General features: G+C 27.9%; 1 protein-coding gene across 1 annotated transcript in view; it reads left to right on the forward strand.

Moving 5' to 3' along the window:
* Positions 1 to 18951, forward strand: part of LOC136075581 (COP9 signalosome complex subunit 6-like) — a 38061-nt gene extending 19110 nt beyond the window's left edge. The window contains exons 6-10 of the mRNA XM_065789099.1: positions 2638 to 2752; positions 9315 to 9407; positions 9504 to 9604; positions 18557 to 18625; positions 18710 to 18951. Coding sequence (XP_065645171.1) covers positions 2638 to 2752; positions 9315 to 9407; positions 9504 to 9604; positions 18557 to 18625; positions 18710 to 18781 — 450 coding nt within the window. The 3' untranslated portion in view covers positions 18782 to 18951. The remainder of the gene's footprint in view (positions 1 to 2637; positions 2753 to 9314; positions 9408 to 9503; positions 9605 to 18556; positions 18626 to 18709) is intronic.
* The last annotated feature ends 7822 nt before the right edge of the window (positions 18952 to 26773 follow it).

Below are 26773 nucleotides of genomic sequence, written 5' to 3' on the forward strand. Positions count from 1 at the left end.
TTACAGTTAGACAGACAACATTCTTTGAGAACCATCTGACTTACTGATTAATATAAAAGTATTGACAAGAGAACCAATATGAATAGATATGATTCAAAATGTTTCTAAATGATTCTTGATTTCTATTTTAGGCGGTTTAAAAACAAAAAAGTGGTTACCTTTTTTCTTTTTTCTTTTTTTTTCTCAACATCTTTGCTTCCAACAAGGCTGCAAGCAACCACTATTAGAGTTGGAAGTTACTGGAAGAGAAAAAATAAAATTTGTAAAGCAAGATAACGATTGACAGACGACTTAAAAATTTGCAAATTATATGAATAAGGAAAGAAAGATGAAGGAAGTGAATTCCAAAGAACTGATGTCCGAGGAAAAAAACTGTGCGAATAAGAGTTTTAGGAACAGTCACAGAAAAAAGATGAGACTTTATTGAATGATGAGTAGCACGAGAATGAGTTTTAGTAGATGGCACAAGAGACGCTAGCTCTTTAGAGCAGTGTCCATTATAGTATTTACAAGAAAGAAAGAGAAGCAACACTAGAACGATGTGACAATGGTTGAAGGCTGGTTGCAAGAGCAGGTCCAACTATGTTTAAAATGAAAAAATTTGGATTTTATCTGAATTAAAGTTCACCAGCCACTGTGAGTCCCATGCTGCAGCAGAAGTGAGATCCATTTCAAGCTCAAAACCCCTCACGAAGAGAGTGTTGGCTTCTTATCATGACTAGAATAAATGGTAGTACCATCAGCAAACGCCACCTAGATGTGAGAATTTCTTAAAGATCGTTAATGTAAATTAAAAAGAGTATAGGGCTGAGGACAGAACCTTGAAGAACCCCTGAAGTAACAGGATATGAAGGAGGGTGCTGTCTGTCGGGGACAACTTTTATGCTGCGATTGGAAAGAAAGAATTCAATAATCTTAAATATGTTACCAGATACACCATAAGAAAAAAGCTTATGGAGAAGACCAGCATGCCAAACTTTATCAAAAGCTTTAGAAATGTCAAGAGCAATAGCCATTAAAAAAAAACTTTGTGATCATTTAATTGCTTCTTAAGTTATATTTCTTTGCTTATATTTTAATTATATTTGAACCTTTTCTGAACAAATACCTTACAGTCTATCCAACAATTCCATTTACTTTGATGTAAAGAAATGATAATAAAGTTGCTTTAAGTTATTGCAAAACTAGTTGTCCTGGAAAAATGCAGAAATGCTGGAAAATGTTGAAATCTCCACCGAAATAAAAACCACACACATGTGTGTGTGTGCATGTGTATATATATATATATATATATATATATATATATATATATATATATATATATATATATATATATATATATATATATATATATATATATACACACACACACACATATATATATATATATATATATGTATATATGTATATATATATATAACAAAATATTTTGTAATATAATTATTACATTTTTAAAAGATTTAATTGTACAATAAAATTCTTTAACAAACATTGAAATAGAAGACTTTACAGAGAAATATTAACAAACAAAATATACATAAAAAATCGATAAAAATGACTTTATAAAAAACCAAAATCAAAATAGAATAGACTAGCAGTTTAATTAGAGAGATAAATGTAACATAAGTATAATGAGACGCTTGTTTATTATGTGATGGATTTTCTATTTTAATATGGGCTCTTTTACCTTTCATTTTTGTTTGGTTGGAGCAATGTAAAAAACTTCAAAAGAATTACCGTTAGTCAGATTTTTGCAATTAATTAATTGATTTAAGTTATTAATTGATGCATTTATATACAAGTTATTAATTGATGTTGATAGAATTTTTTTTATCAGTTTTAAGATAATTTATAACACAGATTTACAAAGACAAAAAAAAAGATTTTTTTTGTCTTTTAAATCCCAACCAAGTATTTTTGCTCAATTAACCAAACAACATTTACGACCAAGTTATATATAGAGTTAATTGTAAAAAAAAAAAATTGATTATAGCAAGAGGGAACAAAATTAAAATGTTTTGTAAAAGACTTGGATTAGTCTTTTATAAGCTAATGTCAAAAAGGAACTGGATTTTTTAATAACCACATCTGAAAAAAGGAAATCTGGTTCTTTTTTAATTGTAACTTTCAAATTTTATGTTTTTAATGAAGATGATTTAAAAATTCTTGGGATACATTCAGAATCAAAGATAACATTTATGTCATGCACATATTGTTTTTAAAAAAAATGTACAAACAAACATAAATCAAAGGTAAAAGAAGCGCTTCACATTAAATGGGAAAATTCTTTACCTAATAACTTTTATTTAATTAAACTGCCAGTTTAGTTTATTTTGATTTTTTTTATATTGATTGGTTATTTACTAAGTCTTTTTTGTAATAATTTTTATTAGTTTGGTATGTATATATTTTGTCTGTTAATGTTTCTCTGTAAAATATTCTATTTTTAATATCCAGAGTTTTTATTTAAGATTAAGTCTTTTGAAAATGTAATAGTTATGTTAAAAAAATGTCAAGAATAAAAAATATTGTGTCATTTTTAAGTATATGAGTGTTTATATAATTATTTTTGTAAATAGTTTGAATGAAATTTTATTTGTGTATCAAGTGTCTGTTTTTATTATATATTTATTATAGCCTCGAACGTCATTCATTGAAATAAGTTACACTTTGGCATCTGAAGAAGCAGAAAGAATCGGTGTTGATCATGTTGCTAGGCTATCATCAACTGGTCACTCAGATGTATCTCAAGGTTCTAATAAAATATATATATATTTTGATTTGTCATGCTAAATTAAACAAACTTAGCGTGAGAATTGATATGCAAGACTTACATTATAGAGGAATAAGTATGCAGTTAGATAAATAGAAACATGATATTAGACATGAGAATTGTCCTGAGATAAGAAGATTTCATTCTGTTTGTGAATTACTGTCCCTATTTTTATTTTTTACTGTCAGTTGTGTAACCTCCAGTTTTTTCCTGGTCGCCCTTTGGGTCACTGAAATAATGTCTTGAGTCATTCTTAAGTCTGATTTTTTTGGTAGTTTATCTTAAGTACGGTAGTTTTGGTAGTTTATCTTAAGTACGGTAGTTTTGGTAGTTTTTCTTAAGTACGGTAGTTTTGGTAGTTTATCTTAAGTACGGTAGTTTTGGTAGTTTATCTTAAGTACGGTAGTTTTGGTAGTTTATCTTAAGTACGGAGAAAAAACTAAAAAAGAAAAAGTTAAAATAAAAGACTACTAAAATATAACTAATAAGAAACTGTCAAATTAAAAACAAATTAATTATATTTATTTTAATTATATATATTAATTGTTTAATAGTATTGCAATGGAAAAAGCTATGTGTAATGTTCTTACTTTTATTTATTTTTTGTCATAATTGATATCTGTTTTTTTTCTAGTTTTTATTTTGTCATTGACAAAATAAAAACTAGAAAAAAAATTGGGAATTGTTTTTATTTAAAACTCAATGTGTTAGTTTTTGGTTTATGTTTGGTGTTTGCAATATTTATATTTAAGGAAAAAATTATGTAAATTAAATAAATAAAATTTTATACTTGTATCATACATTTTTGTTTTTATTTCTCTATAAATTTCAATATACCGATGGAAATCATCTATTTGTAACAACAATCTAATGTTGTATATAATGTTAGGCTGATATACAACATTTGTTGTTGAAATTTATTATATAGCTGATTTATAATAATATTTGCCTAACGTTTTATACAATATTGACCCAATGTTACAAACAATATTAGGCCAATGTTGTATACAATGTTGGGCCAACGATGGGTAAATGCTGTATACAACAGTGGGCCAATATTGTACACAACGTTGGACCAATGCCTAAACAATGATCAAAGCTTAAAATTTTGTCAATGATCAGAGCTTTTACGGTGAGATCGAGACCGGTGATCTTTTTAGAAAAAGACCGAGAGCTTTTTAGAAAATGAATAAAATTTTACTACATTTTGTTTAATCTTCAATCACTTTGTCTGAATCTGAATTTTTCTGAATCATTTTACTTTAATATGCAAAAACTTCTTTTTTAGTAAAAAATTTCCATGTGCTTCATTAATAATGCTCCAACTTTTGTTTGACAAAGTTTAAATAAAAATTTATTTTAACTATGGCAAACAAAAGTTTAAGCATAATTAATGATTTATGTGCCCATTATCATGATTTAAAATGCAATGATAACATTTAAAAAAATGAGTTGTTAGCGCTTTTAAATTTAAAGAAAATGTTATTTTGAAACACAATTTGAATTGAAAAGAAAATGTGCTTCAAATTTCGACAAAAAGATTTAAAAAATTATAGTCACATTTTGAAGCATTCTAAATCGCACGCATGTCTAATCTAATTCAGCTTATTTTTTTTACAAATTATAATTTGTGCAATTAATGCAATTTGGTATTCAGTACCTACTATTTATTATTAAATAATCTTTTATAAGTAAGAATTCTCTAATCGCCCTGTCAGGCTACTTGCTGGTATTTTTTCTAAATTTCAGTTGCCCTTGCGAGTTGTCCCGTACTGCCTGATGACCATGACATCCCTGCCTGTTGCATAACTCTTTGCTACTTTCATCCCTCTGCTACTGGAAACATGTACTCCAGCACAGCCTGCCACATGCCCTACTGCATTGTAGGACATGATTATTTGAGTAAAACTTAAAAGAAATTAACTCTGACTTAAAATACTTTCCTTCTAGCTTATGGTTGAGTAAAATGTGGAAAATTTCAATTAAAATTTAGATAATCTTAAAATAATGTGATCATCGTTAAAACAATCAAGTTATAATATATAAGATCATCTTTAAAATGGTTTCTTGAATTGGAATATTTTCTTAGAATAGAATTTTTTAAATCTTGTATTTTTACATTTTGTGTCACTTTATAAAAAATATTATAATTTGGTTTCAAAAAAAAAATGCTTTACTCAAATATTTTAAAAATGTATTTAATTTTAAAATTTTTTATTTTATTTTTATAAAAATTATTAAAATATGTTTTTTAACTTTGATAAAAAAATATTAAAATACATTATGTAATATAAAAGTAATCGCAATTTTTTTAAATTATTTAATTAATAAAAATTGTGAACTAAATTTTTAAAATAACCACTTAGATTTATAAATTAAACCAAATATTTTTGTAACAGAAAAATATGCAAATTCATGAGCTCATAATTCATAGGCTTATCATCATCAATAAATTCATAGGCCCATAACCGAAAATCTAAATAATTAATTTTTTTTGACAGTTCAAAGTTTTCTTATATTTATTTTTTTATTACTTTTTATTTTTTTATATTTATTTATAAAATAAAGACGACTTTTTTTGGCACTTAAAATCTTTTTTGTTAAAAAAGTAACTAAGACATTTATGACTTAATTATTTATTTGTAATTATAAGAGGAGCTTTTACTAAAATAATAAAATGCAAAACAAAAGTCTATTTAATTATTTATATAAATAATTACATTTTTATTTACAATCAGCAAAACGTCAATTGTTAAGAAAAAGGAACATAATATATAGCTCTTTGCACTGTGACCAGACTGACCGCCAGGTTTGAAGTCTTCCCACATCCAATTTTTTGTTATTAAGAAATAAAACAGTAGTTAAATTAAGTAAGGGTATTGAGAACCTTCATAGAAATTCGTAAGCAAGAGGTCTCGAGTTCAATCCCCACCACATACCGTACCGTGCTCATCTTGTTTCTCTGCGCAGCAGCCTTGATTGTCAAGGTTTGTGTTTCAGAGTTATAGAGTTAAGAGAGAGGATTATAACCACAATTAAGTAGCCTCCTTGTCTGTAGTGGCCTTCTCGGCCTTGGGGAGGTGAATTTAAAAAAATTGGTTGAAATAAAAATTTTACACATTTTGACATTTGATTTAAAGGGGAGGGGCAGTACATAGGTAATATTATTTAAGTTCATGTATTTCACGTAATTTTAGGAAAAATAAAATTTATCACATGCCTTAACCTAATTTTACTCTATACTTGTGTATACTTATATTATAAAGCATTAAAAAGTGTTTGAACATATATTCTCTAAAAGATAACATAGCAAAAAAGTTTAGGTAAAAAATAATAACAAAATACAATAAATGGATTTAATGTGAACAAATATCTTGACTAAGCTTTAGAGTTACATAAATAGTATTAAATTTTATAGATACTTAATCTTACATGCTATTGAAATACTTAAAAAGCAACACTTTTTGATTGTGGGTCAACAATATATTAACTTAAAATATAAACATGTTAACTATTTATTAAATGTTGAAAATGTGACAACACTTGACTTCAATCATTTAGCATAATCAGAGTGGTTTTGTCGTGTCTTATACTTAGACCATGTTTTTTTATACTCGTAATGAACAGATTCACCTGCTTGTTCTAAGTAAATTCCAAGCCCATTATCAGTATTGGTACTTTTTAGAAATGGTACAATATGTTTAATTGCAATTTGAACTTTTCATGTTATATTTAAAGAAATATTCTCTAAGTAATGATTAATATACTCCATTAAATTAGCATAAGCTGTCTCAAATTCCATAACAGCAGATTCCATATCACCAATAATTTTTTCTCCAAAGGTAGCTTTACTGCTTTAACCTTTCTTAAACATTCAATAACTGGAAATAAATTAAGTTTTCCTTGATCAGCAATATCAAGAGCAAGAACATCTAATTTATCTAAAAGTTGGTTGGCATTATTGCCATCAAACCCAATGCCATGGTAACTTCTAAAAATGTATATAATTTGAGTTTAACCATTGTTCAAAGCCAGACCATAGTTTTGATAAAAACTTTCCAAAAGTTGTGACTATTCCAATTAATATATGCAACTCAGGTACTGGAACTAAATTTTCTATAACTGTGTCTGGATCTTCTTCAAGATATAAAACTCTTAGATTAATTACATTTTTATAATCAGCCATCTTTGGTTTTGGTTTTCCAGCTTCTAAGTATTTACTGCATTGATAATCAAGAGAACCAAGAGTTCGTTTTACTCCACAATCCAAAAGACTTTCCTTCACACTATGGATAACTATATTTTCCAGCATGGCTTGTAATGCCAAACATTGGATTTGCACACTTTAAATCGAATGCAACAGAATAGTTAATATTTTGAAGATTAAGAGAATCAACTAATTTCCTAAGATTTCCATTGTGTTTCCAGGTATTCCTTCTTCAATAGCATATAATAAAACAACGCTTCACTCCAGCATCATCAAGGTCAGGTTGGCTGCTAGTTTTATCATGCAGATTAAAAACATTCACTGTGACTTTTAAAAAACCTTGACCAGAATTCACACCAACTCTTATAATTGTTAAAAGAGGGCAATATTTCTTTTAGTGATTATAACATGTATAAATTCATCAATATCCTTTATATAAACCATTGATTTATTTACTATAAAAAATTGTATAATAAAAAAAATGCTTTAAAAAATTCTTCTTTGCATAAAAATATTCATTCTATTCAGCTTTTAAAGTTTCTAATTTTTTAATTATATTTCCTTCAATACTACTGAAACCCAAAATTCTTTCTAAATATAGAAAACATTTTTTTGGTTTTACACTGGGATAGTTCTAAACATTTTACAAGCTCCATATTTGTTCCAAAAGACACTTGATTTAAACTTGCACAATCACTTTTTTTGTTCATAGTCCCAGTTACAATACTCAATGGTTTCCCATGAGTAGCAATTGTAAATTTTTCACCTCTAAAAATATTTTCTTTTTGCATTTTAGTTTTTAGGATACTTGAAGCAACACGTTCCGCACTTGCTGATCCCAATGCATATGCTGCATTAACTAAATTTTTTACAGCTTGAACATCCCCACAAAAGTGAATAATTCCTGGTTTAACAATTCCACAACATATTAAACACATCTTTTGATAATAATTTCAATCTATAAATTTTAATCTATAAATTATAATATATTTTCAATATAATTTTTAATTCAGTTTAATAACTAACCTGACAAATTTCGTTTAGCCATTTATTAAGGTATTTTGTATCATTTTTTTCTAAACAATAAAGGTTTTTATAATAATTGTTACAAATAACTTTAGTGGTTAACTAATTTCTGATCATAGCTATCCCAAATAAAATTTTTCATTTTTTCTTCAATAGTTTTGGTTATTTTATGAAGCTTTGATGACTTTTTACCAAAGGTTTTAAAACAAACAGCACATATATTGCTGACTTCTGTTTAATCACACTTTAAGTCGTTGTGCATCAGAGAATGTTTAAAAACAAAATCGCTGACAAGTTAAAGTTATTTTGTTGAAAATGGCGGATAATTTATATAATTAAAAAGTATTAATTTTTTTGATTTTCATGCATTTTTCCACTCAACTGGAGGTTTTAAGTAAACAATTATTATTCTATATGTAACTAAGTATATATAAAATAAAATCTGATGTGGGGAGATTTCAAACCTGACTGTTACTTTGGTTTACAGTGTTTGAAAAACTTTGTTTACAATAAACTAAACATAAATTGTTAACAAATAGGAACACAATTATTTTCAACAAAATTTAGTTACAATTAAATATTTACATTAATTTAACATTTAAAATTATTGAATAGTATATAATTAAAGAAAAAATGCTATAATTACTGAAATATCAACATTTTGAAAATTATATTTCTATTAAGTTATGGACCAGGATTTCAGTACCAAGAAATTGCATGTTGTCATGAGTTACAAGAATTACACTACACATAGCTGTAATGAAAAAAGTTTATATGTTGACTTATTTTCACATCTATTTTAGTAATGTAAGATATAGTTGCTCATATGCAAATGTTGCAGTTTTTAAAGTTTCTTAAGTTTTTATTATAAATTAATTGGAAAAATCCAAAAGAATTTCCCGAAGCTCAAAGAAGTTCTATGTAAATTCTGAGAAATTTCAGGAAGTTTAAAAAACAAACTTGTAGTAATTGTTTCTGTTATTATTTTATGTAAGTATTTATCTAGATCTGCTTGAAAAATAGGCAGTAGAAGGTAGAAGTATTCTACCTTCTACTCTTCTACTTCTACTTCTACCTTATATTCTATTCTATGGGCTTCTACATGAGGAAAATTGGTGTAAATTACTTTTTCTCACGTTAAATTTGTTGTGATCTGAAAAAGTTTAAATTTACTATATTTACCATATTAAATACTTTAATTTTTTTTATTATGTGTGGGAACATGTGTTTATTTTAGTTATAAAACAAATACTCTCTTTTTAAACATCTAGTTCCGTTTAAGTTTTAGAACGCATATTTCTATTTTAGTCTCAGAACATATGCAAGTTGATAAAAGCGCCGTGCAGATGCTATACTCAAGAATTGAAACTATTCTCCAGTATGTAAAAGCTGTACAAAATGGTTTGTTAAACTTTTTAAGAATTTATTTATCAATTTACATTGCTGGATCAATATGTTATAAGGAGAAAAGTAACTTCTATAATGTAACTTTTTTAGGTGAAATTCCTTTGAATCAAGAAATAATGCGTGAGTGTTTAAGTTTATGTCAGCGACTTCCTGTTTTAAATACAAACTCATTTAAAGAAGATTTACTGAAAGTAAGCTAATTTTATGTTTGTTACTTTTTTAAATACCTGTTTGAAGACTTTCTTTATTGGAGTCCTGTTTGATGACCTTAAAATATTTATTTATATTAAATTTAATTGTTGTTTACTTGGTTTCTACTATATTTAATTTTGAAAAGTTAAACATTAAATTGCTGTCTTAATTTATGAAAGATACACCAAAATTCGTGAAATTTAAGCAAGGTCTGTAAGAAATATTCAGTTTAAAATATTAAAAAAATTTTCTGATAACACATTTTTATCTACAACCTGGTTTCTATTTGAATTTCTTTTTTTTTTTATCTAATTATAAAATCATTAAAAAACTTCAGAAAGTTTTTCTTTGGACATCCAAAAAATCCTACCTTAAAAATCGTAAAAATCAAAGAAAGTTTAAATTGAGAAAACACGATTTTAAAAAAATTTTAAACATATTTTATGGTACATTAAAACATTTACATATGTTTTTTTGTATACATTTAATTTTTTTTTCATAAAAATCATCTTTATCATCTCCTTTTACACAAATTATTAAAAGCAAATGGTAAAATCTGATTTAAATAAATAAAGTTTCTAGCATATACTGACGCTAGTTATGTAAATTTAGGTAATGGATCCTTTTTTTTTTTTTTTTTTTTTTTTTTCGAATTTTCAAAAAGTATTTTGGCCAAGCTTTAAATGTTTTTATTTCTTTTGTTAAGAAACACAGCAGTTGAAAATATCTAAGAATGTTACCTTTTGTTACATTCAATTTCTTGTCATAAGAATAGTTTTTTGAAATAATATATTCATATTTAAATGTAGATTTTCATATTTGAATGTGTTGATTTTTTATTTTAGATTAAAAGTTATGCAGCACAGTTTCATAAAATTTGTTTTTTTATTTAAAAATATTTTAGAAGTGTCTTGTATTACAATATAAAATAAGAATAATATAAAATAAGGTGTCAAAATTTTGATAGTTTAGAGCATAGTACTACTAGGGACATGTGAGGATGTAGGAAACATAGAGTTTGCTCACAAGGTGATCGTTCTACCACTACCACTAAGGATTCTTTGTGGTTATCTGCATTTTTTATCAATTTCTAAGATATTTTAGGACTTACAGATTCTGGTCTGGGAAGGGGGATGCATACCACCATCCCCCCTCCCCCTTTGATCCGTCACTGAAGTCACTATATATTGTTTTTTACAAATATTTGTGGTCTTCGAAGTAGTTTTATATCTGTTGATTTTCAATAACTTCACATATATGGTGCTTAGCCAAATATGTTAAAACTTCAAATATGTGGTTTCAATATATGCTGCTTAGCCTGGTTCATACTTATATATTAATTCACCTATTAATTTATTTGTTGTGAAATCAGTTTCTCAGACAGTTCTTTAATGTGCTTTTTGTTTAGCACCAATTTACTCAATCGTTTTTGTTTTTTTTTTTGTTCTTGATTGTTCTCCTACTTTATTAAAACTTTTTGTTGTTGTTTCCCATCAATTGGACTCTTTTTTACCCAATTCCAAAATTGTTGCTTTTGGTGACTTTCATTATACTGCATAGCGTTGCTTAGCACTAGTGACTTTGCTAGTACTAAGGCTCAAAACATTTTCTTTTATCTGTATTACCCTTCTAGTCTACCTTCTGAATTGTTTTCCAGACTAACCCAGTGATATTTTCATTAACGTGAAGTAAAATTTGAAGTAAAAATAATTGATTTCGTTAATGTGAATAAAAACTTAAAATTAGGATATATCTGAAGAACGAAAACTGAAATAGAATTGAATATAAGCATCAAAAAACGAAAATAGGAATAGAATTAAGAATTATTAACGAACGAAAATTATTGAATATTAAAAAAGTTTTGATACAATAATTAGTTTTTTTTTGACAATTAGTTTACAAATTTTACATACTTGGTTTGAAATTGGCGCACATGTTTGACCATAACGATGATATTTGAAATGATTATAGAATGTATTAATGGACCACAAAACTGGTCACGTGCTTGTCATTACGTTAAGTATAAATTCAATGCGTCCAATCTTTTGTAGTAAAATAAAATAAAAATCTATAGATTCCTAAGAGTTGCAAATCAATCAATAACAGAATAATGAGTTTATCAAGGTTGTTGGCTGGTAGGAAGCGTGACAGTCCTGTATGGAAATTCTTCGTTTACGATCAAAAAACTGACAAATCCAAGTGTCTAGTACAGGACATAAATAATGAGGGCGCGTGTGGCGCATTTCTTGCCGGAAAAAATTCCAGTAACTTAGTAGCGCACATTCAGAGAATACATAAAGAGACACACAAATGTTACACGGATGAAAAGAAAAAACGAAATGCAGAAAAAATGTTTTTGAAATGTAAAATTGATGAAATCAATTCTACATCTTCCCAAAATAGTGGAAAGACAAAAACCCAGACAATAAGAGAGAGCTTTGAACACCGAATCACCGCGTGGCCAACGCAATCAAGTGAATATCAAGTGCGTCAGGATAGCGTGATTGAAATGATTGTTAATACCAGCTATCCAATGGTATTGCTAGATCAGCCGTCGTTTCGAGAGATGATAAAAACGCTTGACCCAAAATTTAAATTGCCAGGTAATAATTAACACAACTAAATTTTTAAATTATTGTTTTAGATTCATTCAATGCTAAACAAGTTTTAAATTTTTACCTGTAATTATCGTATCATTAGTGTAACACTATAGTAACTAACTACACAAACTGATGTGCATTAAATTTTAACTGATTTAAATTTTATATTGCAGGGTCTGCAACACTGAACAAGCGGATAAACGAGCGTTTTCTTCGACAATCTGCACAACTGAAAATCATACACGCAAAGTAACAATTTGTCTTGATGGTTGGACGAAGAAGGGTCTCACAGCATCGTTCCTTGGAGTATCTGCTTGTTTCTATGACACCACCATTGATAAAACACGACATGTTTTCCTAAATTTGATGGAACTCCAACATCCCCACACGGGTGAGATGCTTGCCGAATGTTTAAAGAAATGTCTTGACCAGTGGGGTATTAGAGAAAATCAAGTTATGTTGATTGTTTCAGACAACGGGTCTAATATGGTTAAAGCCATCAGGCTCTTACAGGAAGTGCATGCAGCTAAGAAATCTGACGAATCTGAATCTTATGAGTTTGAATCTGACGAGTCTGAACATGAAACTGATGAGGAAGAGATCCAGTCTCAGTCAGAATAAACTGATTTATTCCTACCAGATCATATTCCATATCGTCGAATGCCCTGTATGGCTCACACACTCCAGCTTCTCATAAAACCAGTTTATGAACATTGTAGTGCAACCATCTTAGAAACGAGACAAGTTGTATCAAGAATTAGGAAATCGAGTGTGGCAATTGAGAAACTTATTGACAAGTGTGGGAGGTCTGTGATAACTAACTGCACCTCAAGATGGAACAGTACATATCAGATGATTGACCGGCTGTTGAAAATAAAGACATCGGTGAATGAAGTTCTTACAGAAATTGGTACATATTATTTTATTATTTATGTTATTAGTGTATATAAATTGTTTTCGGAATTTTATTAAATCTACAAAATAGTGTCTTACCTTATTTAAACTAAAAAAACGAAAATGTTAATAAATTGTAAATTCATTAGTCATTATCATTAAAAAACAAGACAGGGCATATAGTCTTTAAATTAGGTTTACTAATAACACGGAAAGACTTTACCCTGCCTTTTAAATCACATCACAACAGCATGGAAAAAAGAGACGTATATCAATGACAATTATTAGTTATTACAATTGTTATTAGTAAACTTTAATTACAGATAGTTTACTTAAATTTAGGAATCGACACATTCAAAGCAAGTGAATGGGTTTGTCTTCAAAACATTTCTTCACTTTTGGAACCATTTGCAGTACAAACAGATATACTTCAGACCGATGCCCAGTCTCTTTCACAGGTTCTGAATCAGAATCTTCTTGGAGATCTACGTCAACGGTTTCAATCAATTCTGCAGCCGGACTCAAATACGTTTAATCCTCTTCCGTCTGCTGCATGTTTGTTAGATCCAACTGTTGCTGTCTTTATACTCACACCGGAAATGGACACCTTGTTCCATGCAGCAAAGATGTATATAATAAAAGTTTGTGGAGTAGAACAAGAATTACAAGCTGCTGCTGAGTCAAATGGATCTGAATGTGAATTTGCTGCCATAAAGCGCTTTAAGTTCTTGTCAAATAAAATCTTTACAAAAGAAGGAAAGATTTATAACCAAAACAATATCACTGTTGCAAGTCAGCTGTCAAGGTATTTGGTAGACATAAGCGGTGATGAAGCGTTGCCAAGTAACGGTCTGCTCTTTTGGAAACAAAACAAAAGCAAGTATAGCAAGATTGCAATTTTGAAGATTTACTGTCCGCCCCCCAGCATCACAGGCGTTTGTAGAAAGGATTTTTTCACTTTGTGGAATTTTAACTGTTGGTTGCCGCAATCGAATGAAAAAATCATTAGAGATGAGAGTTTTTATGAAACTGAACAAAAACTTGTAATTATAATTCAACCAGATATTTTCTTTCAATTTCAAAAAAAAAATCTTATTATAACTCAATTGAATCATTGAATGACTATTTTATGACTATTTGTATGGTTATTTAGATGTTTATTACTAAGTTAAAAATTTTTTTAAATTTCTTTCTTGAAACTTATGTATTACATTATTTCTTGAAATAATGATAGGGGAGACCGGGGCTAGTTGTCAGCAGGGGTAAGTTGACGAATTGCGTTTATGTGCAGAGTCTTTTATCAAAAAGTATCAGAAATCTTAGGGGACTTTCCTAATTGATCATTTCATCTTGGGTCCTATGAATAAAACTACTATAAATATTCCAGTCACAACTGATTTACTATTATCAGTCAGGTTTTTTTAGTAGTTGTCGTTTTTCAGGATCTTTAGGCAGTTTATTGAAAAGCTTTTGGGGTTTATTGGCAAAATTTTCACAGGGGAAGTTGAAAAACAAAAATATCTTTATAAAATCAATTTTTTTTTTAAATTATTATTTGTAACAATATTGAAAAAATTTATTTTTACAAAAAAAAATTTTTTTAATTTATTTTTTACAAAAAAATTTTTTATGGGATTTTGTTACCAGGAACAAAGGTGGGGTGTTGTTTTGGCTTCATATTCGAACTACTAACTGCTTCTAGCTCATAGAAATATTAAAAAATTTTTATAAATTTTTACTCACTAATACGTTTGTAATCTTTATTATAGTTTGCGCCAACTTACCCCAGGGTGGGGTAATTTTTTTTTTTTTTTAAGGCCCCGGAAGGAGCCATAAGATTTTTTTTTTTAATGAATGCAACAAGTACAAGTTACCCAAATTCATAAACTTCAAGATTGCACTTTAATTTTTTCAAAAAAATGTGTCGTTAGGACTACTAATTGCTGTGAAATTTGATAGAAGTAAAATATGAACTGATTTAGAAACTGAAATAAGAATTAAAATGATTGAAATCATAAGAACTGAACTGAAATTAATTTAATCAGAACTGATTCAAAAGAAGTAAAATTAAAATTAGAAATTATATCAATGCTTCAAGAACTAAGTAAAATTGGAAATTGAAATTATATTTAGAACTTAAATATCAATGGACTAACCAAGTCATTTTCATTTGCTCCTTGATTAGTTTCTTGTCTCTGATCCTAATTTTTGTTCAGTTTCATTATATGGATGTATTTAACTAATTTTAAATTTTCCAAAACTTTGCAGAGTATCTACAAAAACAACATATCAAGCTATGAGACTTTCATAACTATGAAATTGAAAATTGGGTCACCAGCTTCCTTAATAATTTTAGAAATTAGGGGAATGGTTAATGCTTTAGTGTTCTTCTTATTTCTGTTCATTTTCATTGTATTAATTTTAAAATAATATCAACCAACAAGGCAATAAACTGATCAATTATTTTTGAGAGGTTTTATTTAGTTTTGTACCAAAGTTTTTTTCAAAAGGTTTTATCAAATCAATTTTTTTAATTTAGGAAAGTAACTAATTTAATTTATGTAAAAATAATGAAGTATGTTTTAAAAAAATCACAAGATTCAGCAGCAACAAATGGGTAATAGTAAGATGCCTTCTCTTTATAAAACGAATCTTTCTAGACTCTTTCTAGATCTAGATCTTTCTTGAATCTTTCTAGATACATTTCATAATATAACAGTCACGTGGCAGGTGCACAGTTAATCCTGTCATCTGTACAAACTACGAAACACACTTTCATACTACATACATTCACTTGTTAGCTTTCAAATTTCTATATAATTCTAGATTAAATGGTTTTAGGGGGAAATTTTCTGTTTGCATACTTTAGTTACTTTAGTTTTGTTCTGGTGTTTTTATTAGAATTTTAATTTATTGTGCTTAGTGTTTTCTACCGGTGGTATGGTAAGTGATTTATGTCGTTATTGTTATGTATATTGTACAGTAGATCTACACTTTACATATCATATCATCAAAAAAATATTAGTGTTTTACAAATTTGGGTGTGGTTGGGTTTTGGCTATTTGTAGTGAGTCCTTTTTTATTGCAGTATGGAATAAGCGTAAGTCGCGGGGTAAAGCATAAGTGGCGATGACATTTGTCTGACGGGATAAACTAGTTATTAGTGCTGATCCTCATTGAAACGCCAGTAATAATAAAGGCGACTTTGACGAGATGTTTATTACTTAATCACTACACAAAATATGTTTACACATCAGCATTAATGGTTTTTTTTTATTCTGAGGCCTTTCATTGTTGTATGCATACTTGCTATCTATTTTTTGTTTTATAAGTTTTTGTTTGCTGATATATTCGTTGTATATTCTCGTTCTCGGTGTCTATAAATAAATTTATTTTTTATTATTGTAAGTACTGTTTAGGTGTATTGTCTGTCTTTTTTATTTTTAAATATTCCTCTATTAATCTTTATTTTTGTCTTGACAACTGTCAAAATATGCGTTGTTTGAATAATAATTCTCCTTTATTCTAATGTACTTCATTAGAATAAAGGCTTTCACTGCTCGTGTGTGACCTTTCGGCAAATTTATATGCCAAAGCTTTTAAATATTATTATTGTTGTTATTTATATATTTATATAATAATGCTTTACTAATAATAACAGGAGTTGCATCTCAGTTGCTACTCAATTTCGAGATTTTTTAAAATAAAAAAACAACAATAAATAACATGCTATATTTTTTACATTTGTAAACAATTTACATGTTTTAAAATATATTAAACAATTTACATTTTTAAAATACATTTTTTGATTAAAGAAATTAACTAATACTCATCGTACAGTTCATATGGACAAAAAATAAAATTAATCATGAAGTAAAAGACTTTTTTTGTCTTAAGTTTTGCAAGGTGTTTCAAAAATGAAGCGGTTTCAATTGTACTCAGAACCTGATGTACAATTGCTAATGTGGCCATCCACATAAGTGGTCTTGAAAAATGGGCAATCGAACGTATTTTTTGATAATCTTTACATTAGAACCAGTTTTTGAAATATATATATACAAGTTATTGTTGCTATATTGGTGTAATTCTATTTTAATTTTCCAGATTATTTAGTTGTAAAAGTTTTTTTGTTATGTTGCATGTCATTTGACTGCTAGTAATCACGTCTAGCCTACGTTATACCAGTTTAAATGACTTTCAACCTATTTCGTAACTCATTCTAATAAGACATGCTACTACAGTATGCACACACATGTACACTACATTGAGAGTACTTAGAACAAGTTCAGAGTTAAGAACTTAAAGCAGTTTACAACTCTCACTGACCCTCGTTTTACTGCAACAAATCACTGCACTTACTGTTGCTAATGTCAAAAAATTATTTACAATTGTATGCAAATTGAACTGAACGCCACTAAGTGTCCTCTGGTCTCAATGTCAATGCAGGAGTCTGTGGCAATTGTCCCGATGGGATACCCTGAAAATATTCCTTTTAAGATAACACAAAGGAATACTCTAACAAAAAGATACCCTGGTGTAAACTCAGAGTAGAACTTCTTATGGGATGCCAGTCTCGGATGAAAGCTGTAAGTCTTTTTATGTTCATACAGTACTATAAGGTGCGAATTCATACCATACTCGAGACGCCCATAAAACACATATATCTATAATGTATTACCCTAATAATACAGACCACATGGTAACTACTTATAAAACAAATAATTCTGCTCCATCACTGACACTGTCTATACATCACATTTACGCTCGACACTAACAACTTTTTAGTAGAACAACAATTAATGACTTTTCTCGACTATTGTTTATTGTTCCTGTTTATATTTACTACATTTTTACTTAGATCAATTTTTAATATTTTTCTATTAAGAGGTTCTTTATTTTCCACTGGACATCTGTTCTTTTGTTCTATTAACTCACTCTGCTATACTCTTTTTAACTTATTAAGAATCTCTAAGGCGTTCACTGCTCGGTGCAGTTTTTATTGTAAATGCACTGCATTTACAAAAAGTATTTTATTGCTCTGTTTTTTAAGAACATTGAGCACTCTATTTGTAGAATACACTAATTTATAAAAATATATATATATATATATGCGCGCGTATACGCTTTTAAGTGTTTTTTTTTTTTTAAATATTAATTTAGTCTTGGTAACTGATATTGCAACATTTTTTTAACCCTTAATATACTAGTATTACACTTATGTTATATCTTACCTTAGTATGCTAGTATTATACTAATGTTATATCTTACCTTAGTATGCTAATATTACACTGATGTTATATCTTACCTTAGTATGCTAGTATTACACTGATGTTATATCTTACCTTAGTATACTAGTATTACACTGATGTTATATCTTACCTAAGTATGCTAGTATTACACTGATGTTATGTGTATGATAACGATAAAATGTTTAATGCGAAATTCGCTATTTTTAAGCAATACAACGATGTTTCATTGATGTCATATCTTGCTGTTATTACCAAAGGATGTAACATTTCTAACGAGGTTCTATTTTTTCACATATGTTTTTTGTTATTGTGCAGTAACTAAAAATAATTTAAAGTTTTTATTTTTACTTGCTATTTTTAGATGATTGCAAAGTTGAATGCATTACCTGACCGTCATGGAGGTGGAAGAAGAGTACGAGGCTTATTGTTTTAAAAATTTCCGAAGAATAAAGGGGATTCGACATTTAAGACACATCCGGATAAAAGAGACATATAATCCGGATAAAAAAGACTTTGTGAATAAGCTTTAAAAGCAAGCCTTAAAGTTTATGCAGTTGTATTTTAATTTATCTAATTTAATATTTTAATAATAGTAATTAACTATCTTAATTGTCCTAAAATTGAAATATTGTAAAAAGTTAGACGTTTAACATTGGTGCAACAACCTTGGTTATTCCTTGGTTAGAGCTTGGTGGTAAATTTTATACAACCAAATAAAAAAACTTAAATTTATGAAAATGAGGTAAAAACGGAAGTTGAAAATGAGCCCTAAAAGTAATTTTTCCGGATTTTTTTTTGAATTTATTTTTTATGTAACGTTTTACGCTGCATGCTGTTTTTATATGCAGCTTTGATAACTTTTTATGTCAACATAAAAGGGTAAAGTCCTTATAGTTAAAAAAAAACATTTTTTGTAATAAACATTAACGTTTATCCGCTCTGCAAAAAAAAAATCAAAAAATGTGTTTATTTAATTTTAATGCATAAATAATCAACTTGAAAATCTCATTGAGAAAATTAGCTTGCTTATTCATTAAGGGTGAAGTACCCCATAAGTTAAGTGAAAATTTCTTGTTTCCAAAGTAAAATTTATTGTAGAATACAATTGAGATTTTAAAACTAATGTCAGGAAAGTGAAGTAATTTCATTTTTTGAATCATATTTATCAAGTTTTACCCTAGCAACGAACATGGCAACAATAAAGCTTTTTCTATTCTGCTCACATGAAGTTAAAAATCTACTTGTTAAAAAAAAAGGCTTTATCTACTTTGTTTTTACTTAAATTATCTACTCTGATTAAATTTAACTTTTTTAACTGTTCTAGAATGCAAGTATTTACTTTGTTTATATATGAGTTGCGAAGGGAAATAAGAACATATTTTAATAAAAAATTCTTAATTATGGGAAGAAAAGATAGAGTCAAGCAAAGAACTAAAGTTACTGGAAAGAAAAGTTTTTTTGGTAGCCAACACACTTTATCATCACTACCATCAATAAAAAACTCCAAAAAATATTTAGACATTTATACTAATTATTCAAGATCAGCAAAATTAAATATTTTAAAAGTGATATTCCAAATAAAAATGATAAAAATTTTTAAATACTAAAATTGAATCTTTATGTTGTGCACAGTGTATTAGCGGTAATAGCTTGGTATTGATAGAAAACTGGGTGAAAAAAAAGCTTCAAATTGAAAAGATTGCAGAAAAGATATACGTCTAAAGTTTTTTTTTTTTTTTTTTTTATCTATTTATTTCGTCATTTTACACATTTTACAATGTTATCTATAAATTTAAACAAATATATATAATTACAAGCTGACTGGGGCAAGTAGAAGTCAAAATGACTTATCATCAAGCCCCTTTGTGAAATACAAAAAAAAATACAATTAAATTTTACATTTTCCAATATTACATAAAAGAGTGAAATTAATAAGTTTAAAAAAAAAAAATTGGTTAGAAATTTTAGAAGGTTAAAGAAGAACTTAACGTTAAAAAAAGAACTTAAAGTTAAGAAAAGAAGAAATTTAAGATAAAGTTAAAATATAAAATAACAATTAAAAAATTACAAACCTGTACATATTCGTATACATATTAAAGACAATAAACAACAAAAAAAAAAATTTAATTCGCTTCATATGCATATACATATTCAATACAATGCTAAAATTAAATAAAGTACATAAAAAATTAAAAATACAAAACTATTTCGATTATTTTTTCAAAAAAATGAGAAAATGTACGTAATGTTTAAATTTAGTAAGTGTTTTTTTATAGTTCTTTTAAATGTAGCAATAGATTTTATTTTTTTCATATTTTCGTCAAGAACCGAATTCCACAAGCGTGGTCCCCGGCATATAGTCGAGAAGTCAGATTTTTTGAGTGATGTTAGTGGGATGTAGTAATTACTCATTGAATGTCTTGTTTCATATTTATGATTAATTCGAGTGAAACTTTTAAAAAAATATTTTGGAATCATTTCATTTTGAAGTTTAAACATAAATAACAAGTTATGGTATATATTTAGTTTGTATACATTTAGAGCATTTATTTCCTTGAGTAACGGCTCGGCACTTTCGTATCTACTTGCGCCCAAAACTAATCTACTTGCTTGCTTTTGTTTTGTAAATGATTGTTTGCCCAGGCAATATTACAATAGTTAATATGACTATGTATAAATGAAAAGTATAAATTTTTTAAACATAAATTATTTAAAAGATGTTTTGTCTTGTACATAATCCCCAGGGTCTTTGAAACTTTGTTCTCGACTAGCTTTATTTGGCTTTTCCAATTTAAATTCTCATCGAAAATTATTCCTAGTATTTTCATTGAAAAAACTCTTTTTATTTTAATATTGTTAATTGTTAGTTCAAGTAATTTGAGTGGAAGGTTCTCGGATTTAGATGACTTAGCAAACAAAATATATTTCGTTTTTTCAATATTTAATGAAAGTTTATTTGCTTCAAACCACTGATTAAGATATATTAATTCTGTGTTTACAATATAAAAAATATTTTTTAAATTTGAGTCAGAAAAGAAAACATTTGTGTCATCAGCAAAAATAATATAATTAAGTATTTTTGAAGACAAATAAATATCATTAATATAAATTAAAAACAGCAGGGGTCCAAGTATTGATCCTTGGGGAACTCCGCAATTTATTGATTCAAATGGGGAACATGTTAAGTCATATGGTACTCCTTGTTTACGATTTTGTAAATAACATTGCAGCCACTTTAAATTGGAGTGAACTACTCCATAATTGTGTAGTTTATAAATTAGAATCTAGTGGTTGACAGTATCAAATGCTTTTGATAGATCTAGAAAAATTCCGAGTGTGTAACTGTCGTTATCAAAACCATTTAAAATTTGGTTGGCAAGATCAATTACTGCATGTTCCGTGGAATGGTTGTTGCGAAATCCAAACTGTTTATGATAAAGAATGTTGTTTTTTTCAAGATAATTGTACAGTCTGTTGTGCATAATACGCTCTAGTATTTTGGAAAAACAAGAAAGTATGGAAATTGGTCTGTAGTTAGATTTTATTGAGTCATCACCGCCTTTGTATATCGGAATTATTTTTGCTAATTTTAGTTGGTCAGGAAAAATGCCGTTTTTTAGGGAAAGATTAAAAATTTTAAAAAGAGGTTTCTCTATAATATCTGAGACCGCTTTTACAACATCAGGGTTAACTTCATCCAGACCCGCACTTTTATTTGTTTTCAGCATACTAATTGCCAGTCGAAGTTCATCAATTAAAAGCTCCGACTCCTCCATGAAGGAATCAGATTTTTTCAAAAAAAATTTAAATGATTTTTTTCCCTCAGGAATTGCACCGGCAAGCTTTTTTCCTATATTTATAAAAAAGCTATTAAATGTTTCAGCAATTTCTTTATTAACAAAAGCATCTCCTCTATTATCATCTCTTTGCAATCTTTTTGGAAGATTATCACTTTTCACAATTCCCACTCCTGTTATTTCTTTAATTACATTCCATGTTTTCCTTGCATTTCCAAATGTTTTATTAAGTAACGAAGAATAGTAATTTTTTTTGGATTGCTTTTTTAATTTTTCAAAAGAATTTTTATATTTTTTGTATTTGATTTCATTTTTGTAGTTCTTTTTTTTAAAAAATTTTTGGTAAAGTTTTTGTTTCCTTTTTGACGACTTAATGAGTCCTCTCGTCATCCACGGACTTAACAAATTTTTAGAATTAACAATTTTTTTTATTTTTGGAAAGGCCTTTTCGTATTGTCTTGTAAACATGCGAATAAAAAAATTGTAGCCATCATTAACGTCATTGCAATCAGTTAAAAGTTCCCAGTTTACTTCATGTAAGAGATCACGAAACGTGGCGATTGATTCATTATTTATTTTCCTTACGTATACCGTTTTTGTTTTTATTTTATTCTCAAGGGTTACAGAATTTATTATCAGAAAAACTGGAAAGTGATCAGTTAAATCTGTTTTAATAATACCACTTTGGATTTTAGTCCTTGTGTAATTATTAGTAATAATATTATCGATAATAGATGCAGTTGTTTTAGTCACACGTGTTGGCTTATTAATCATGGGAAAAACGCTGTATTGCAAAAGTGTATTTATAAAATTCACGACTTGGTTATTAGCTTTATTATTCAATAAATTCAAATTAAAATCACCTAATAAGTACACATTTTTTTTAATAAGCTTTGGTAGCAAATAGTTTAAGTGGTTTTCAAATTGATTGTAATTACCGTTTGGCGGTCTATATATTGCAGTTATAAATGTATTTTTATTTGTTTTATTAATTATTTCAATAGTTAATGACTCACAATTAGCGTCATTTACTTTGAGGTTTTCAACATGTTTAAAAACCAATGAGTTTTGGACGAAAATAGATACGCCCCCGCCATTGCCGTTTTCTCTCGGTTGATGAATAGGTTTATACCCTGATAATTGAAAGTTAGAATTTATCGCGTCTCGATGACACCAAGTTTCTGATAATACTAAACTTGTTACTTATATTATTTAACATCAATTTTAAATTTTCAAAGTTTTTATTTATGCTTCTGATGTTTATATGTAATAATGAAAAATAAGATGATGAAGAATTAAGAACATGTTTAACATCGTCAACATTGTAATAAGTCGTATCTACTGAAATTTCGTCAAAAAAGTTCATGTTTTTATCATCGTCATTAATTCGGTTTAGTGCGTTTTTCCTTTCTGATATGTCAAAAACATTAAAACTGTTGGCTTCCGTCATTTTAACAATAAAAACTAAGAATATTATTTAAGACATAAAAATATAATAAATAAATATACTTTAAGCATTCTTATGTGATTTTTTAAAATCTTTAACTACTAATTTATCATAAATAACAACAGAATATTTACCGTTGTTCCTGTGAGTTCGCATTTCTTCAAAGAGATTTTTCCGTATGGTTAGGGTATCCAAGGAGTAGTCCTCATTTATAAATATTCCTGTTCCTTTTAACTTTTTTGAATTCTTTAATATGCTAATTTTATCTTTATAGTTCAGGAGTTTTATCACGATTGATCTTGGTTTGCTTAGCCCAGTTTTTCCGGTTCTATGTGCCCTTTCAATAACTACGCCACTTACATTTAGATTGTTTTCAAAGATATTAAGAACTTTTTCTTCAGATACATTCCAACTTTCATTTTCACTTTCTGCTATTCCTTCGAGACGCAAATTATTTCTTCTCAGTCGATCTTCCAGCTGTCGCAGCTTATTTTTTTCTTCCGCATTAAATGCTACTTTTGTAACAATTTTTTCTTCAATTTTATTAATTTTTTCTTCCTGTGTATCTTGTGTAAAAGTGATACTGTTTTCAATATCTTTTTGAGTCTGTTCTAATTTTGAGAGTCTGTCATTTATTTTTCCCATTTCAAATTTCCTCAAATTACTTTCAGCTTGCAAAGCTTTGCACGTTTCTTTAATTTCTATAATTTCTTTCAAAAGTCCATCGATTCTGTCATTTGCAATTTTTAAATTTCCACTTATAAGTTTAAGAATGTCTTTTTGTTGTTTCTTAAACATCTCAGAGAATATTTCACGAACTAATTTCACAGATATTTCTGAAGCTTCTGTATTTGATTGCATTTCGTTTTTATCAGTATTTTTATTTTTATTCATTTTATTTTTTTTTATCCATTAACAAGTTAAATACCAATACGTTTTTATTTAAGAATATTTATGCGAGTATATGTATGTATACATTTTTAAATAATTCCATACAATCAAAAATTTTGAATATAAAAAAAATAATAATTTAAAACTTCAAAACTACCACACTGCATAAACACCTCCGTTCGCGTTGACGTTCACGATCGATTTAAAGTTTGTGATCACACTCACGATATTATTCTTCGTATCGTATATAGCATGAAATCAATTGGGTGTTCATGACTTGAAAAGTTGTATTGGTTCAGCAAGAAGTATGAAAGTGGGCTGGAGCCAAACGAATACTTAGTAGGTCTGTAAAAGATGTTGACAAGTTACCAAGCTGTAAAATTTACTTATACTGGCGTTAAAGTTGAAAAATTAAAATGTGTAGGGAGGTTGAGAAACAAGTTTGAAACAAGTTAGGACGCGTCTAAGAACATTTAAAAAAACATGAAAAATTTTTGTGGTTGTGCAAAGTTAACAGTCTTATTGAAAAGCTTCAGAATTATGGGATTGCAGTAAAGAGTAATAAATCTACAAGGCATAAAGAATACCATTCATGCTACACTTTTATGCTGCTTCATCAAAAGAAAATAACTCAAGTGTCAAAACAGTGCAAGGCGGTGTGATACGGTTTAAAGACATTGGTACAAACATAAGGAAATCAGGAAGTGGAAGAAAAAAAAGTTTATTTTGACAAGATCTTGTTTAAAAAGTGAATGATGCCTTTGACAGATACCCGGAGATTTCTGTTCGAACTTTAGCAAATAAATTTCTAACAAGGGATTCCACTATTTTATTTTTATTTTTTTGCCGTTTCATATATTTACAATAAAGACCTATTGCATTTAAAAAAATTGACCGGAGCAAGTAGAAGACATTGACCGTCTTATCACCGAGCCCCGTTTACATATTGCCCGTGTTTATAAACAAAATATAAAATATACAAAAAAATTTATAAAATACATAACTTTTGTCAAATAGTAAAATGACTTTTATATTGATTTAAAAATAAAGTTTTCTATATACTGATACAAATATATTTGATACATGTTTAACAATATATATTTGGTGCTAATAGAAACGTTTTTTCCATTTTAAAATCACCTTTTAAATAAAATATTTAAAGTCTATTGTGTTAAAATTTAATTGAAGTAAGATTTTTTTTAGAAACTGTTATAAATTTTTCTAGTGAGTAGCGTTCTTTATTGAACATTTTAATAAAAATTTTCCATAAAAAAGGTCCTCGATATTTAATTCGATAAGAACTTATTTCTAAATTAATCCTCGGAACAATAAAGTTATTCTCTGAAAACTTTGTTGGATTCTTATGAGATATTTCTCTAAAATAAGATTGAAATCTAAGTGGAGATATTCCATGTGTAATTTTAAACATGAAAAGTATTATTTGGTAATTGTTTAGTTTATAAATATTTAAGGCCTTGAGACGATTTAATAGTGGTTCGCAATACACAATTCTGTTTGCCCCAAATACAATTCTACAAGAATGCTTTTATTTACTAAAAAGTTTTTTGAATTTTACGTAATTCGTACTTCTCCATGCAATGTTGCAGTAAAAAAGATAGCTGTGAATAATTGAAAAATAAATTTTCATTAGAGCTCTATAGTATTAAAAAATGGTTTTATTTTATAATGTACGGAAATATTATAAAAGATTTTACTTTAAATGGATTGGATGTGAAACTTCCATGACAAGTTTCCATCAAGAATTACTTCTAAAAAGTTTTATCTACAATTAGTGAAAGGTGCTTACTTATAAGCCATTCATTTACTTTAGATAATTCTTCATAAAAATTTTTAAAAGAATTTTTATATCTTTGTGTGAATAAAACAGATTGGAGTCGTCAGCAAACAATATAAGATATAATTTTTTAGATGCTAAAAATAAGTCATTTATAAACACTAGAAACAATAATGGTCCTAAGATAGATGGGAACCCCGCAACTTGTAAGTTTTTTTTTTGGTTTCATTTGTTTTCATAGGTTATGCATTGTTTTCTGTTAGTCAAGTATAATGTTAAGTGTTAGTCAATCATAGTAAGTTAAAGCTGTTTGCTCTGTAAAGTTCTAATTTTTTTATAAGGATTTCATGATTGACAGTGTCAAATGCTTTGGATAAATTAATAAAAACTCCTAAGATAATACCATCTTTATTAAAAGCATCCGATTTACAAGTTCACTGACCGCGTGATCCGATGATCACGCGGTCAGTGAACTTGTAAATCGGATCTTTTTTT

This window comes from Hydra vulgaris, chromosome 01 (assembly GCF_038396675.1).
Source record: "Hydra vulgaris chromosome 01, alternate assembly HydraT2T_AEP".
NCBI classification, from domain to species: Eukaryota; Metazoa; Cnidaria; class Hydrozoa; order Anthoathecata; family Hydridae; genus Hydra; species Hydra vulgaris.